Source organism: Cupressus sempervirens, chromosome 10 (genome assembly GCF_028749045.1).
Source record: "Cupressus sempervirens isolate cs-2001-9-10 chromosome 10, ASM2874904v1, whole genome shotgun sequence".
NCBI lineage: Eukaryota > Viridiplantae > Streptophyta > Pinopsida > Cupressales > Cupressaceae > Cupressus > Cupressus sempervirens.
In genome coordinates this window covers 627,184,752-627,202,896 of record NC_143127.1, presented here as the reverse complement: position 1 = coordinate 627,202,896, position 18,145 = coordinate 627,184,752, and the positions used below count along the sequence as shown (strand labels likewise).

The 18,145-nt window shown below is 35.5% G+C and overlaps 1 protein-coding gene across 8 annotated transcripts in view; it reads left to right on the top strand.

Moving 5' to 3' along the window:
• Positions 1 to 18,145, top strand: part of LOC149535399 (putative UDP-3-O-acylglucosamine N-acyltransferase 1, mitochondrial) — a 212,211-nt gene that overhangs the window by 82,171 nt on the left and 111,895 nt on the right. For all 8 annotated transcript variants that reach the window (XR_016357009.1, XR_016357006.1, XR_016357007.1 and 5 more), the window contains exon 3: positions 3,102 to 3,178. Coding sequence is in view for 4 of the 8 variants with exons in the window: in XM_089804577.1 (XP_089660703.1) it covers positions 3,102 to 3,178 (77 nt within the window). In the remaining 4 variants the exon portion in view is untranslated. The remainder of the gene's footprint in view (positions 1 to 3,101; positions 3,179 to 18,145) is intronic.

The following is an 18,145-nucleotide window of genomic DNA, read 5'->3' as shown; positions in this document are numbered from 1 at the left end:
TGCACTATACGGCCTACCATTTTCACCCTTCATTTCCTCCTAAGACCACCGTACGACCCTCCAATTTGACTGTACGACCCTCTATATTTGCATTTCGAAGTGGTATCTTTGAATTGCCTTGTACCCATCCCTATCACTCAGCAAACTCATTGTACGGCTCTGTGTTCCACCACTGTACGGCTTGAAGAAATACCTTGCCATACGGATTGAAGAAATACAGCCTTCCAGTTCAGCCATATGGCCTATATCCACATCGTACGGCTTCCTAGTCTAGCTGTATGGCCACCTTGCATTTCATACATCATATGCTAGTTTTTGTCGTACATCATTATCCTTGTACCACCGTATGGCTATCATATTCACCGTATTGTCCTCCATCTTCCAACCGTACGGCCATCTACCTGAGACACATACATTGCCGTCGTACACCCTTTCCTGCTCACCGTACAGCCAGCCAAGCCTTCCCTGTGGCATGTGTAAATTGGATTCAATCACTCTCCAACCATACGCTCCTGTTACTAGGGGGTTAGAGGACATCGGAATATTACATAATTAAGTGAATGAAAATTTGACAGTCACCTTCAATTTGCAACTTTCTAAATCCTAATAAACCCTTTGTGAGGATAATACAATAATGACATTCAATCAATTTGCTGACATTGTTTATATACTTGCCAATATCTTTATTGTATGCCGGAAAAAGTATACCATTTTCATATCTTATCATTCTCCTTATACTTCCTTGACTAGATTATATTTTTGATACATCATCAGAGTTCAACTTGATCCAACTTTTTGGTGGTGGGAGCCACTTTGCACTTTAGGAGTTTATCATTGACTAAAATTTGTGACGAATAGTTAACTTTTTGCTATTTTGCAGCGAGTCATGAACAAATCCACTCTCAAACTTGTGTTTCTACTTTCTAGTTGAGGTGACCAGTGTTTGTTCTTTAGCAGTTATATTATTTGACTTATCTTATTGACTTCAATGACCTATTTTGGAAAAACTTCGCAATGTTTGAGCTGCCAAAGAAGGGTGTTATTAGAATTCCCAGCTTTGATTTGTGTTGACTTTTGCAACTGCTATTTGATTTAATTATGTACACTTTTTTAAATTTATTGAATGATTTGGCTATTCTCTGACTCCCTTTGAATTTGTTGGAGTATATTGCATTTCGTTGATGGCATATTTAGTTTTCATGCAAAATGTTGTCTGTTATTTGGGTTGATTGACTAAATATCATTGACTATTTCCAAAAGTATGGGATCCTTGATATATGAAGCATCTGTGGTTTTTGGGCAGTATATGTAAGCCTATGAAGGCTTAGGGCAAGTGATTGGTTGCCTTTGAAAAACAACCATGATCTATGTTAATTGGGCGGTTGGGTAACTAATCCTCCTATAAGAGACAATAGAAAAAACAATTAAATTATGAGGATATGCAGTAGAGTATTGGAAGTTTTTATCTAATGTTGTTCATTGGGAACCCTTGAGTAAAAGTGCACTGGAAATCTAGGAAGATTTTCATCCTTGGGAAAGGAAAGAACACATTTTCAGTCATGGAAAATAAAATTGATTGAATGAGCAAGAAGACCCTTTCCCAAAACATTCCTCTTGTTTATTACTTTTCAAGGAAAATAAAATAATATTATATTCTTTTTGACAATCATTCCTTCAAAGCTATAAAATATAATAAATTGTCCTTTTTATTCACCATTTTGCACCATGGGTTTTGCGAGACTTTATTATATCACTTAAAGTTAAAACACATTTTAAAAATAATTATAAGTCGTCTTTTTAACTTTATAACCTATTATTACTTTTTGACAACTTGATTCAGTTGGTTAATTTATTGCCTTTTTTTCAGCACCTCATTAGCCTATGAAAAAAATTGACAGAAATAAGGCTAAGGGTCAATGAACTTATGACACCCAAGAAGGGAACATGGTAGGAAAACTCAATGAAATTAATTTCTTTGTAAAAATCAAACCTCAATCCCGATATTGCCTTTTAGTTTTTTGCAATGTTTTACCCAGGGATGCATCCCCAGTATATTTTCAGCCGTCCCCATCTCGGAAACGTCTCGGAGACTTGGGGACACCTAGGAGACTTTGAATTTGACTTCTAGAACAAATTAGACTTTGACTCTCAAAGTAACACAAATTTGGCATGTGAATGCTGCTGATTCTTATATTTTAAGGTTCTATTATGTATAAGTACACGCTTTATCCATGTTTTCATATAAATATTTTAAATTTCTCTATATATTTTAATTTTCGCTATTGTTATATAGCCGCCCCCCCCCATCCCCAAAATCGGCAAATTTTTTTTGCCGTCTTGGAAATCCATCCCGCTCTCCCCTGCCGTCCCCGTCCCAGAAATTCGGGGGAATGTAGGTTTCTTGTGACTAGTGTATATTCCTCTTTACTTGGACAACTGCCAAAAGATATCTAATTGCGAGGTTTTCAAGACAAAATTTAATTCTCCTTTATATGCTTCTTCTAGGATAAATGTAAGGTTCAGGTGCCCAAAAAAGGCTTGCAAATGTCTTCTCATTTAGGAGAGGCAAGTAAAGAAATGACTTTGCTCGAGTTAGAAGAAATATCCAAGCTTTTCAAAATACACTCTTCTGAAAATTGTTGTGTATGAAAATCTAGGAGGTATTGGCTGAAAGATTTCCTAGAATAGGCATGCAAATCTCAATGTTGATAACTGTACTATGTACTTTGGCATAGAGGTGATATACTAAGGTGTAAATATCAATGCTGGAAAGGTATGTCTCCAGCTGCTTTGCAATAGTGTTAGTAAGATAGTTAGAGCTTTGTTGGATTCTAAATTCATGCATTTAATTTTTTATCTCATGTGTTGATTTCCCATTTTAAGAACTTCAAAGTTATTTTCAAATGTGGCTATCTCAAATGCTATGATAATCTTTCTTTATCACAATTTAAGAAATACGACTTTGTTAATTAAACATTTAATAGACTATATTAATCTCGAAATCAAAAGTTCACTGGATTGATGCTGACTTTATTTGAGTTTCAAACTTCATTATAATCTACAGCTTGAAAGTATTCTTAATGCAAACATGTTAAATGCAGGTATAACGTTTCACTCCAAAATTGCTCTATTGGTGATTTCTGCCTTATCCATAATGGTGTTTGCATTGGACAGGATGGTAATTTTTCTATCTTTCCTTTCCCTCTATTAGTGAGTAGTAATAAGTATTGCATAGGCAAATGTTTTCTCTCCTAGTACATACACAAGGAGAGAATTGCTTTTTATTGGTAAGTTGTGACTTTAATTACTTAGGTCCTAAGGATACAAGTATTGGCTCTTGATGCATGACACGAGATTCCTATTCATTCAATGAACTTTTTGTAATCTTGGTTTTGGTCTGTGTTAATTCATACAAGATTCTATATTATAATTAATTCCTTTCAAAGAACACCATTGGTAATGGATTTTGAGTAGTATGGAATAATTGAGGGAATGATAAGTGGGTTACCTTATGACTAGAACAGATCAAACTAAGTTTTGATTGTGTAACTAAAGGGATCCAAGGAGTAAGAGGAGTGAGAGGAATCTTGCAGACCAATGATGGATCGTTCCTTGTGTTTTGCTCTCCTGGCATATAAGGAGCCTTGACTAAGACACTAGAACAATGGTCTTTTTATTGTCTAATGCTTTATGAAGATAATTGATCTTGAGGGTGCTCCTACATTGTAACAAGATCTTTGTTGTTGAAGAATACATTTTGTTGATATAGTAATGGTATTCTCTACAAGAGACTTGATAAATCAGTTTTCCGGACATCAACTATGTCCACAATTATTGTAAGGCTAACAAAGCATTAAATGCTTAAGAAAAAAATCAGGCTTGTACTTTCATCCAACCTTGCTAGAATTGTAATGTTGTGAAGACGACGAGACTGTTTACCATGGTATCTACATATGCTTTATTTTGTCTAGGCATATCATGCGGCCCTTATCTAAAACACAAACATAAAATTGCACAACTTGTAATGTTCCCTTCTCAGTGATCACACAAGAGTTGATTAGCCTATTTCATGTTATCCTGGTAGGCTAGTTAGGAGACACAAATTATGATATGCTGCTCTTGTCATTATTTTTGTTGGTGAGAAATAAAAATGGGAAAATTATATTATTGGATTAATATTAAATTTGGAGAATAAAGTCATTTTTTGTTATAAAATGAAATTATTAGTAAATTAAAGTGATAAAAGTTATAAAATAATAATAATAAAGTCATAAAGTGACTTTATTAGTGTTAAGGTAGGATCAGTGCAAATTGTAATAGCACGACCTGTAATTTCTGGGTTTCCAAAAACAACAATCTCTTTTGCATCTATATTGAGGATGAGTCAAGGAGAGATATGTCCTTTCATGGGTCATGTCTATTCATTAATATGTGATTAATATTTATGACTGTGTGTATATATATATATATATATATATATATATGCACATAATATCTCTTGGATCATTATATTAATTTCTTCAATATTACATAATAATTATATTTTAGATGTGTGTATATATATATATATGTGTGTGTGTGTGTGTGTGTGTGTGTGTGTGTGTGTGTTAAGTATATATATCATATCTCATATACTTAGTCACAAGGTTCGAATTCAAATTCGAGTTTGTCGATCATAAAATGAGGATGAAACTTGGCAAGGGTAAAAATTCAAAAAAAATCAACATTAAATTATGAAATTCGGTAACGGTAAAAATTAAAAAAAAATCAACATTAAATTTAACTTATATATTTATTTATTTCTTAAATATAAGTGAAATTGTTAAGATAGTTTGACAATGCTAAATAATTAAACTAAATAACTCAATATTCTTTCAAATAAAATAATATTATTATAAATAACAACTTTATATTAAATATCATAAAATTCGGATTAAGTTCAGAAAGGGTATAAACTCGCTGAAATTCGAACTTCATGGATGGAATTCGGCGTATCTTGTGACTTCACATATACTAAATATATATATTTATCTTCAATAGTTTTGTCTCATAGGATTTATCTGACAGAAGCTACAAAAACATCAATTCTTCCTCTTAGCTAGGGAGGATAAACACGTGATTTGATATTATCTCAATGTGATATCGAGAATGACATGATTATGGATATCTTTGATAAGAAGATATTCATGTAATGATTTAATCCCACAATATCGGGAGTAATGGCCTTAGGATATCAAGTCAGATGATATTCATCAAGTACTCAAATGCTCATAAGATATGTGCGTATGTATCACTCTATGATACTTACCATAGGAACATTAAAATCATGGCCGGTCCATGGATATTAAATCCACCATTATATGTCCATACAATACAACTCATAGATATCTATGTGACGGTATATATTTCTTAGTTAATTGATTTACTAAATATAATCTATCTTGATTTGCCTAGATATCAACTGTATGACATCCATCATCATATAAGGTTAGACTATTGTAAGATTGTCACCTTACTTTAGTAACCATAAACAAAAATCAATGAAAGTTTGTCACCTTCCATGATGTTTCCACAAAGTCATGTGGTAACTCTCATGACATCCACCATGAACATATCTAGTTGGCGGAACAAAGGATTTCACCTCAAACTTCTCTCTCACAGAGAAGGATGCATTATAGTACATCTTAAGTAGTCATTGATGTTGAGTCTCCCTCTCAATAAGGACTCTGGTTAATAACTCCAAAGTTGTCTTTAATAATGTATAAACTTCACTTTGGCACAAGGATAAAAGTTCATCTCATCAATCATAGTTCTTTGATTGCTACTGTTTTTTGGTAACTTGAGAATCCATCTCGACATGGTCTACTCCCTCTAAATCAATTACGACCAACATCATCAAAACTTGACTGAAGCATATCCTCTATCTGCTCCCTCTCTTTCCAAGGTTGCCTCTAATGAAATGTTAGGATCCCTCTTGATATAGAAAGATACCCACAATCTCAATCATCAAAGCTATTTGCTTCAAGAGCCTCACTTTATGTAGCATGATCATCAAGTGGCTGATGAATCCTAGATCAAAACTTCTTTGGAGTTACTTTCATAAGATTGAGTCTTGCACAATGTTTGGTGGCATGCCTAATATACCATTCTTCTTTTCATCTAAGAACATCGCCGGAGACAAAGGAAAAGATCAAGGCAAATAGCTCTTATAGTGCGTATAGAAATACAAATAAGAGAGAGACTGCAGTGAGTAGATAAATGTACTACTTAAGAATAATCAATACTTACCTGCACATCGACATCCTTGATACAAGTTGCTCTAATGAAGATCCATATACATCAAATTAGAAAATGCCTTCATACCAACATTTGCTAAATAACCCGAGTACGCGTCTATGCTCCCAACTGTCATTATGAAGGTTTCTAAAAGACTTTATTTGTTAAGTAAACACACTCTTAGATTGTTTGAAAGACACCTCTCTTTGAATCATCTCCCTCTAAGGATGGTACAAATGAGAATGGAACTTGACTATTATTCCTCCCCCACAATGTAAAATTCCCACTTATATAGAGTTTGAACAATTTTGCATCACATCAAATATGACAAACTTCTTTTCTAAGGTATCTTTCAATACCTTAGAAGCTTTCAAAAAGTTTATTTCACTTCTCAATTATTTTATTTCAAATGGGAATATCCACCTCCAAATTATTTTCTTCTTTTCAAGAGGGTCAAACCATATCAACTTGGTTCGAATATCATTTTACTTCAAATGAGAATATCATTCTTAACTTATTTTGGTTTGAACCACGAAATCTTGATAAGGTTAGCCACAAAGTAAGCTCTCTGAATTGGTCGACTATTGTTGCTAAAGACATTGAACTATACCAAGAGGGTCGATTTAAATGTTTAGTCAGAGCTTCTAACACACGTGCAAAGAGTGAGTTGTAATGTTAACAAACGGTAATCCTCAAAAGAAGGATAACAAGAATGTCTTTTCCACACCCCCGTTCCTTTATGTTTTAAGAAATATATTGGGATGAAGTGCATTCAATTGATGGCATCGAATCGATAGTTTTTAGTAACCACACTATATTGGGGAGAAAAGACTAAGTATCTTATTCAGGAATCATTTAGACTATAGGTATTTGGGAAAAAAAAATTAATTAAAAATGATGGGAGTTCTGCAGATTAAAACATCAATATAAACGATGATGGGTCTGTAGGTTGTCTCCAACCACATAGTAATAGCCTCCAAGAAATTTGTCAGCTAAGAAATATAACACATATTTCTCCAACACTTCTTGTGCAACTCCAAAGGGCATCCACATCTGCCTCCGCCTCTTAGATGCATTCACATCCACATTTGGGGGCAGGGAAGCAAATCAGTAACTCATGGATTTTCTTGTTTAACAGCTAGGCATTTCATTTTTGAGAGTTCAGATGTTTTAGGGTGTTATTTCCTCAGCTTGGAGTGTGGTTACCAGAAGGTTTTAATGAATAGTTCCTTTCTTCAAAACAAGACAAGGGTAGTTAGGGCCAATACCTTTCACTTCCTGCCGTAGATTGCCTAATCCTCTCATAAGAGGCCCAATGGGTGCACATTTACATCAAATTATTAGTCCATAGAAAGATTCTTTCTGGCAGGACTGTTCCATATTCATGTTTGGGGGGAACGGTTGAAGCAGATTGTTCTTGTGTAGTTTTTGCTTGCAAAATATTGGAGTTTGGAGGAAATTCTTTCCAATCCTCTGTTTCCATCTTGTTCTTGGCACAAGAACTTTTAGTGGTAGCAATTTGGATGCAGTAAATCGAGGACATGAAGTATAAGTCCTATAGCAGACCGTTTGGTATTGACGAGCATTGAGCATTTCATTAGTAGGTACTTTCAAACTTGTCTTGTTGTTTGGCCTATCCCAGTCCTAGTGAAAGATTTGCAGTGAAGTGATGTGATTGTTAGAGAGGCTGCTCATATATAGATTGAGCATTGTCTCAGACCTAATATTGCATGGACTTTATCCTTGTCATACATGAAATGTTGACTTGGTGTGGAGTGGTAAGATTGGTTGTTTGGGAATACTCTGTTCCAAACTCATATAACATTAAACCAGATTTTAGGAGCATAGAATTTTTATTTATTTACAGAGGAACATGAAGAGCATATTACAAGCCAGTGTACAAAGTCAATGCTCTAGAACAAGTAGTGTCTAGCATTGGGATATTGAGTTAAGACTTTTACAGCAGCAGTTTTCTCTTCTTGAGTTATAGATCTCTATGTTGATGTTTTGTAGCTTTACTCGGATAAATTACATCAAGATATATATATATATATATATATATATAATTATAAAAATTTAATTATGATAATGAACAGACATGTCCCATGAAGGGACATGTCTATTCACTCACTTTCTTGTAAATATTAGGGGAGGTTGCAATTGGAAAATACGTACCAAATATCATGGCAGTGCTTAGTACATTTATAACGATCCTGAAAAATCAACATGATATCAGAGCTAGGCTGCAAATTCAATGAATAACGGTGGAGTAATACATAAATTGGAATAATGCCCAAGACAAATAAAACAACAATTATGCGGTGAATCCCCTTTGTTCCCAGCCTATGAGAATAGTCGATTTTTTCGTTTCAGACAGGTTTCTCCATATAGAAGAGGCAGGCTTCACTATTTTTTGTTTGGCTGTGAGCTTATTCAAATCAACTGTGTATAAATCTGCTCATTGTGGATCAAATAAATAGCCTTTGACTATTTATCACATTCCCATGGCTAATATTGACCTTTGTCTGGTTTGACATGTCATTTGATTGACAACTTTGCCCGAAGGTGTATTTTGACCTATTGACAGGCTGTGGGTTTGATGTAAATGTAGTCAAGTCATTTTGGAGCTTTACCTCCATTATTATATGACTGGTTGGTGATGGACAAAACCCCTCTCCCTGAATCTTAACTCGGGAAAATCATTTTGAACGAACTTTTAAGCAGCATTAGGACTATTTCATTTGCGTTTGGACTGATCTCTTAATTAAGATAACATTTACTCATACACCTAATAGAAACAACAAATGTCTTCAGGACTGGAAGGCGACATAAAATAGGGAAGACATGCGTGGTCATCAAATGACAATCAATTGATGAGAAAACTGTCTATTAACCAATTTAACAAAGAAGAGACATATCAGCGATTGATTATATCACTATAAATAGATGTTAATTCACATTGGCATTAAATAACCTTGAGTATGAAATCTGTGGGACCTATGTATTGTGCAATGCAAATGATGTGTGTAGTTGTGTCTAGGGATTCATGCCCAAGCACGACTAAAATGGTTGGTGGTCAAAGTTAGGTGAACGCCACTGCATTGCTCGTTTCACAAAGGGAACGACTAATAGTTTCTTGGAAGCCAAGAACCAATACTTGTCTGAGAAGAAGCCATCCTATACAATGACAAGCCAACACAATGCTGCCAGACTGCTTGTTTCGCAAGTTGCTCTTGCACAACTTATGCTTTTGTTATTTCCGATCCACCTCTCATTAGATTGTGACTTTTTCATTTATTGGGAATGAGCATAACGTTTGAGGGTCATTCCTTCTTCATTAGGCTGGTTGCTTTGGTTTGCCAAACTTGACATTAAGGAAAAATGATAAAGCCCCTGTGCTTACAATTTTACTCTCTGCCAGCGCACCCATCCTTATTGTTTTGGCTCACCTTTTGGGTGCCTTTATTTTGTGGAAACATCAAAGATTGAGTAAGAAAGATGTGGTAGAGGAATTATTAATTTCAGTCAAAAGATTTAGTTACAAAGAGCAACGGATAAAATAATCTGATGTGTCATCTAGCATTGACCGGGAAAGAAAGACATTGAGGAGTTAGATAAGGGGCGAATAAGGTAAGAACCAAATGAAGCAATGACCAAGGAGTAAAAAAGGGGACTGTAAACGTGGGCCCATCTCGGTAAGGAACAGAGGTATGTTTTATTGCTAATGTCTATATTATATGAAATATTATAAATAAAATATAAGTTGTGGTAAATTATATATATGATTGAATATATAAGAAAACAAAGGTTATATGAATATTCATTACCATGTTTTACATTTATATACATGTGAGAATGTATAAAACATTGTTATATGAATAATGTCTATTTAAGAAATGATTGATATTTTTTTGAGATCAATCTATAAGATTAATATCTTGTAAGTTTTAATTTAATAATTTGACATTATTAAGTGTGAAATGATTAATTAATGTGGATATAAGTATTTTTCTTAAGTACTACATTTATCTATTTATTGTAGTCTCTCTCTTGTTTTATTTTCGGTACATGCTATAAGAGCTATTTACCTTGATCTTTTCCTCCGAGAATGTTCTTGCGGAAAATAAAGGAGATTGAGATTCAGAGGGAGCTTGACATTTCACTAGAGGCAACCTTGAAAGAGAGGGAGTAGATAGAGGATATGATTCAGTCAACCTTCGGTGATCTCGATCATATTGATTTAGAGGGAGTAAACCATTTTGAGATGGATTTGATGTCACTTGTATTTGCAAAAGTTATTGAAAGGTGACAATCTACAATAACTTGATTTTCTATTATGATGGATATTTTACAATGTCTATGCAGATCATGAGAGATTATACTTTTCATAGTGGATGTTTATATGGTAAGCATTATGAGAATGAGTGTGCACATACCTTATAAACATTTTTTTGGGTACATGGTGAATGTTATGCAAATTGATGTTTTGAAGGGCCATTACATAGAGTATTGGTGAATATCATGCGACTTGATGTTCTGGAAGGCCATTACTCATAGTACTTGGTGAATATCTTGCATCTCAACGTTCTAGAAGGCCATTACTCAAAGATTAATTGGTGAATATCATGTATTCAGGGAGACCAATACTCATGATATTAGATGTGATATCAAACAATTGAGTAATTGGTGAAATATCATGTATTCTGGGAGACCAATACATGTGATATCAAAACTTTTTTAGTACTTGGTGAATATCGAATGTCAATATTTTGGGAGACCAATACTCACGATACTAGATGTGATATCAAACCTTATTGAGTAATTGGTGAATATCATATGTTGATATTCTAGAGGACCAATATTCATGATATCAAATGTGATATCAAAATGTTGAATATCTTCCGATCAAAGATATTCTTATATTACATTGAGGTAATATATGGACATGTTTATCCTCCTTAGCTAAGAGGGAGTGTTGATGTTTTGTAGCTTTACTCGAACAAATTACATCAAGATATGTATATATATGAGAGATATATATATATGTAAACTTTCATATATATATATATATATATATATATATATATATATATATATATATATATAAAATTATAAGAGTTTAATTATGATAATGAACAGACATGTTCCATGAAGGGACATGTCTATTCTCTCGCTCTCTTTTAAATATAAGGGGAGGCTGCAATTGGAAAATACATACCAAATATCGTGGCAATGCTTAGTACATTGACAACAATCTTGAAAAATCAACATTCCATACAAGTAGGAATAAGGTGCCATTGTTTCTGCTCTTCCTTGTGTTTCTGTTGCAACGAATTAAGAGATAATTTGAAGAACTTGTTACTATCTAGAAAATTGTATTTAGTCTGTCAATTCAAGTAAGCTTTTGATTCATACGCATTTGTTGTTGGGCTCTTTGGATGATAATGCTTGCAGCAAATTCTGTTATAATGTGAAGCAAACACTTGCAAACCAACCCCTTAGGAAACTAAGGAGTATGCAACTTGTTTGACTAAATACCCAGAGGATGAGACAAAAAATAATTGGTACAAACAGGGGTAGAATCTTACAGTGGGGTATTTCTGATTTGATTTTCTGGGAGTTGCTCATTCATCATCATTAACAATTTTGTCTCAGACATATATCTTCTCTTAATGGTGAATATTTTAGGGGACCCCTGAGTATAATTTGAAGTGTGGCTTTTCATATGAGCATTCTATTGAAGTCATTAGTTGGTTTGCGGGAATTGGATTTTGGTAGACGTTATCTCTGTCATAATCATATATCTTGGTAATCTTGATACTGAAATTGCATTGGAGCATCTTGATAAACCTTGGATATAGTTTTGAATAGGGTTAACGGTGATTGTATTTTTCCTTGTCATTAGTAGTGCTAGGTATTAAGAGCAAATATAATCTACCTATTGCTGTTAACAAGCATTGACTGCAGTAAAGGAATTGCTGATGATGCATCTCTGCATTTGAACTGTTATTTTTCCCAATCTAAGTACCAGAATAGGGTGTTTTCTTACAGTCTACCAATAAGCTTGAGGGAAGAGGCAAAATTCTAAACAGATTTGGCTAGGGTTATCACCGTAGAATTGAGCTTCAAATAAGCAAAATGAAGACTGATTATCAGAAAAGTGATATTTTTCTTAAAATAATTCAATGATACATTCAAATGTGATCAGCTAAGGGACTTGCAGAAATAAAAGGAAATAGAGAATTGGCTCTATGTAATTGGATGACAGTTGAAGCCCATGAAATTTCTGGACGGCGTTTTCTCTAGATTGGATGAATTAGATTCATTTTTGTCTAAAGTAGACCAGTTAGATTGGAGGCTTCTGAATTTGGCTTTGTAGCCCGCAATGTTTGCTTTGGTCCAACACAAGTTATTGGAAAATTCTTGTGAAAAGGTAAGACTTGCAGTAGCTTCTTGTCACAGTGAAATCATAAGAATAGCAACTCTTGTAGCACCCTATAATGATGACATACTGAAGAAGGTAGTACAGCTGATTGTGGAGAGTCTACATAGGTTACATGATGTCAAAATCCTTACTTTTGGTAAGTAGGCTAAGATTTTAGAAACTATGGAAAGAACTGAGTCCTTTGTCATCATCTTGGATCTCAAATATGATAAATAGATTCTTCAAATGTTCCATGCTTCTTAACTGAAATCAGAAATCATCATCTAGACAATGTGAGGGCTTGTATGCAAACAATGATATCTGTAAGTATTTGGAATCAGACTTGATGAACATTTGGAGAAGGGAGCATAAGGTTTCACCTATGGCTTATGAGCTCTCAAAAGGTTTGATTTAGCAGAAGATGGAAAGGTTCAAGAAACGGATGACTGGAAAAAAAAGTAAGAACCAAACGAGAAGGGAGCATATATGTTTCACATGTCACGAGACTTGGACACCTAATCACAATTGTGGGGTTAGTAAGGAAGATAAGTCAGCTAAAGAAGTTTGGATCAGCGATGAGGAAGATAGAAATCCCACATTTTTGTACCAAAAAATAACACAAATTCTTATGAGGCTATTTTTATTGGTAAGGATTATACAAATCTCTATATTGGTGACTTGGAAGTTGTGATTGGCAAACATTTTGATGAGGATGGTCTTAGTCAAGGAGAAAGGATATCGAAGTCTCAAGATGTTTTTAGTAAAGTACATGAATTTTTATGTGGCGAGGAATTATTTGAAAATAATGACATTGCAGAAGCCTTGACTTCGCGTGTGAATCAAATAAACAAGGATTTTGAGGCCCACGATTAGATTGACAACACCCTTGAAAGGTACGATGCATCACGTGTTCTTGATGCAACAGTTTGCTTATGCATGAGAGTGTTTTGGATGAAGAAACTACTAACTTGAAACGTTCCAAATTCAGTGAGAGAGTAAATGTCATTGAAGATGCCCATTTAGAAAAAAATGAAGTGGATAAAATCAACATGTTGTTAGAAGTTCTACCTTATGAATTCAAAATTGTTGCAGCAGATGGTGAAATGTCTGTTGACCAAGGGACAGTCCTATGTTGTGAGAGGATCTAAAATATACCAAGAAGTTGACACTCAAGGGGCTGATTTTGAGGACCAATCGAAAAATGCATTTCAAGATGGTGTCAAGAAACACATTCTGAAAAATTATTTGAAGTTCATTCGTGATATGATTGTTGCAATCTTTGTATATTATGATGACACTTACAAGATCGTTGAAAATATCTAAAGGCTCAAATTGAAAGAAGACAAAAAGGGCATGGAATGTGGTTTTTATTTTGTAGACTTATAGGTGGTCAAAGCGGCTTTGGAATGCATGAAATCTGATTATTTGTGTTTATTTTCAGATAGAAATCATAGATTAAAGATTACTGAAGTATATGTTGATAAATTAAAAGAAAAGGATGATGAGGTCAATAAGCTCAACATGGAGCGAAAGATACATATGAGATATTGGAGAGTACATAGATGACTCTTCAAGGAGCAAAAAAGAAGATTGTTTTTGGTAATCATTTTAGGGAGAAGAAACAAAGGAGGGAGTTTATGAAGTGAGAACTTGACAACATACACCAAACTTTTTATTTGAATAATTGTCCCAAAAGATCCAAGTAATAAAATTTTGGACTAGGCGAAGCTTGGGTATTAGTTGGGAATATAGGATAATATTCAGTTGGTTGACAATTCTTTGTTGAAGGTAGATGTTGATTGGACATTTGATAATCCACTTTTCGAGTTGGATGAGGAATTTCTTTTTGACTTCATTGATGAGAATGGAATTGATTGAAGGATTTGGGATCCAAGTGCAATTTTTAGTGACAAGCTTTGGTCATAGGATTGGAGTAGTGGATTAAACTTTGGAATCAGTACTGCTGCCCACCTAAGGATTAGCTTCTGGTGCTATGGGCGATATCATCATTTCGAGGAACTTTAATGCTTGTATTGGAGACCTTCATACCCCTCTCCATGACTAGGCGATAGATTTTGTTTGTACGTTTGAGTTTGATCTGAGTTCTACAAGCCTTCAACAATCATCCAATGATAACGACGGTCCCTTGACTTAGTATGGTCATCACCTTTTGCAGCTTTGTGAGTCTGCTAACATTGTGATCCTGAATGGGCTCGCGTGCTTCTTAGCTCCGACCTCTTTACTGGTCGGCTCCATGGTGGAGTGTGGTCCACCATATTCTCTCTTGCTCCTCTTTCATCCCCTCCATGAGTTGCCTCTCCATATCTTGCTTCCCCTTGGCTGACCATGCTTTCCTCATCCTCACCCTCCATGCCTTCCCACATCCCTTTCCCACTCCTCTATCCCCATCGTGAAGTCGTACCCTGCAAGTATTCTTTTTTCCTTCGCTAATGGTGACTGTGATCTCTTCACCCCCCACCTCAAGCAGTTCCTCTCTTAGGCGCCCTTCACTGATGCTTGTTGCGCTTCTACCATGTTTGACCACATTTCTATTGCGATTCATGAGTCTTCTGTCCTCGTGTTGAGGATCTCCTATTGCCGCCTCCTCCGTCAGCGTTTATTTTACCTTTTGTAGTGTAGATCCTTCAACAACTCCCTCCTGTAGCCCCTCAAGCTTTTTTGGTGTACTCTTTTCCCTCGATACCTCTCCGCCCCCTCCCCCTTAGACTTTGGGGCTTTAGTCTCACACACTTCCACCCTCCTTGACATCCCTAACTAGTTGCAAATCCATTTCACATTGCCCTCTCATTGTCACCTCTTCACCTTCCTAAGGTTGTTAGATCCATTTGTAGCAAAGCAACTAATCAGGAAGGGTTTCAGGCAAAACTCTTCAAGTTGGGCATCTCGGTCTTGGGTTTATTCACTATGCTCTTTAACAGAATGGTTTGCACAGATTTTTCTCCTTCTTGGTCATGACACATCATCCACCCGATTCAAAAAACCAGGCCGACTTCAGTTCCTAGTAACTATGGGACCATTATGATCGGACACCCTTTGCCGAGCTATATGCCATTCTTTTTAGAGAGCCTGATAGACGACATTGTTGTGTGATGGGTTAGGCAAGTTTCTAGACAAACTTTCAGACTATGACTCTTCATGCTATCATTAAGGAGGCTCAATACCGCTCGACAAAGGTTTACTATTGCTTTGTGGACTTTCGCAAAACTTTTGACTTTGTTGCTCAGCCGACCTTGTTTAGAGACTGAGAGATATCGGGATTTCAGAGATCCTTTTGACTGCCATTTTGAGACTCCGAGTGTGTTGTGAGCCGGTTCTTGGACTCTCTAGCATTTTTTCGGCGCCATCCATAGTACCATTGGGGTGAAGCAGGGCTGGCCACTCTCTCCTGCTTTGTTCAGCATATATATTGACGATCTCGAGTCTTTTCTCTTGGACTTCTTGCTTCCTGGTGATTGTTGTTACCTTTTCCAGGTTATGATCTCCATGCTTCTTCTCGCTCATGATGTGGTTCTCCTAGCCTCCTCCCCAGAGGGACTTCACCATCTCCTAGATGACTTGGCTTCCTTCAATGATTCGAGACAACGCACTGTAAACCTGGGTAAAACCCGCGTCATGGTCTTCAACTGTTTGAAGACATCCCATTTGCGCTTCTTCATGTTCGAAGGATGTGACGTCCTCTTTTTGAGAGAGAATCGTGTTGACTAACAATAATAAGATCCAATTATGAGTTATTTAAAGTGCGTAATCTCTTAAGAGAGGATATATCATGTAAAGGTGCAACCATTCAATCGGATGGACATATAAATAGGTTGAGGACAATCAAGTCAGAATCATCGAATAAAATAAGAGGAATAAAAGATAAGAATCTTCTCAACGCAGGGAAAGTGGGATAGGAACATACTATTTGAGAATACCATCAACAATGACAATAACCAAACTGAATAAAAAGGCAGGTATGATCGATAATCCTTGTGAAATGGTATGCTAAGTACTAAGATCATTTCCTACAATATGTACCCATGTTAGACATAATATGCAATGATGCAGAGAGTTATTAATAAAAGGATAGATGGCAGATTTACTAAAGAAGAATATAAAAACATTATACTAGATAAGAAACTCATCTATACTAGGAATCTATAGGATGAATATTTAGTAAGGAAAGGACTAGAGAATTATATTTATATACTTGTAATATGAAGTACATCAGAATTATATTTATATAAAATATATACATGTCCGAATGACTCAATATGTATTTTTAAATTACAATCCGAACTATATATATCTTAATGACTTAATATATTTTAATTATAAGAACCCAAACAATATTGTTAATAAGTATGACAATCTATAAGAACCTATCATGACTCAATGAGTCAATCCTTACGTTTTAAGATTTATTCAATAGCATAGAGAGATTTCTTTCAAGTTTATATATATTAAGCTAACCAATACTATTAGCCTATATAAATATATGTATGCTTTAGCTTTACCTATATGACTCGAGGGTATATAATCAAAAGCAAGAGGTCATTATAGAGAATTAAATAAATTCTTTTTGTGGCCTATTTCATTTGCAAATTGAGGACTATGAGGCATTTCTGATGCAGGAGCATCCTGGGTTGCATTGCTATCCTACGTGTTTCTTGTTTCTTAGTTGTTGCCGAGTGCCTTGTTGTTGCCAAGCTCTTAGTTGTTGCCAAGTTCTCTATTGCTGCCGAGTTATGTAGCTGATGCCGAGTTCATGGTTGATATCGAGTGCTCTATGGTTGTCGAGTTTGTGTATGTGCTGAGCGTTGCCGAGTGCTAGTATTGCCAAGTGCCAGTATTTTGCCTTGGTCCCTTTTTGGCTGAGCTATTTGTGTCTGGTTCCAGTTTGAGCTGACCTTGCACGTATTTAATTTTGTATTTGCATTTAATATTTGTTGGGAGTCGACTTGTGGCCGTGCAAGTATTTAAAGGGGTCTTGGGTAGAGTCTTAAGGATCATCATGAAGGTAGTAGCTCGATCAAGAAGAGTCACTAGGAGTTGGAATGTGAAGATCATCATTGAAGATAAAAGTTTGAATTGTAATGTTGGCCGTAACCCAGAAGGCCTTACAGTTGGGCATGTATGTTGATAATTTGATAAATCAATAAAGTGTTTTACTCTTCGATCTCCTTTGGTTGTTGTTCTTTGTGTTGTGTTTCCGCTATGTTACTCTTGCAGGTGACTTTGGTAGCTAGGTGTGCCTTTGGCCCTAGTATCCATCTTCTCCCTGCGTCAGGTGGTATTAGAGTTTGAGGTTCGCCCTTGTGGAGTTTTGATCGTGTAGAACCCTAAGTTGATTTGGTTGTGGAGTAGCAGATCTGAGGATTTGACCTACAACTTGCAGAGGGTTACGATCTTGCAAGAACCTGATTGTAAAGATGGTTCAAGGTA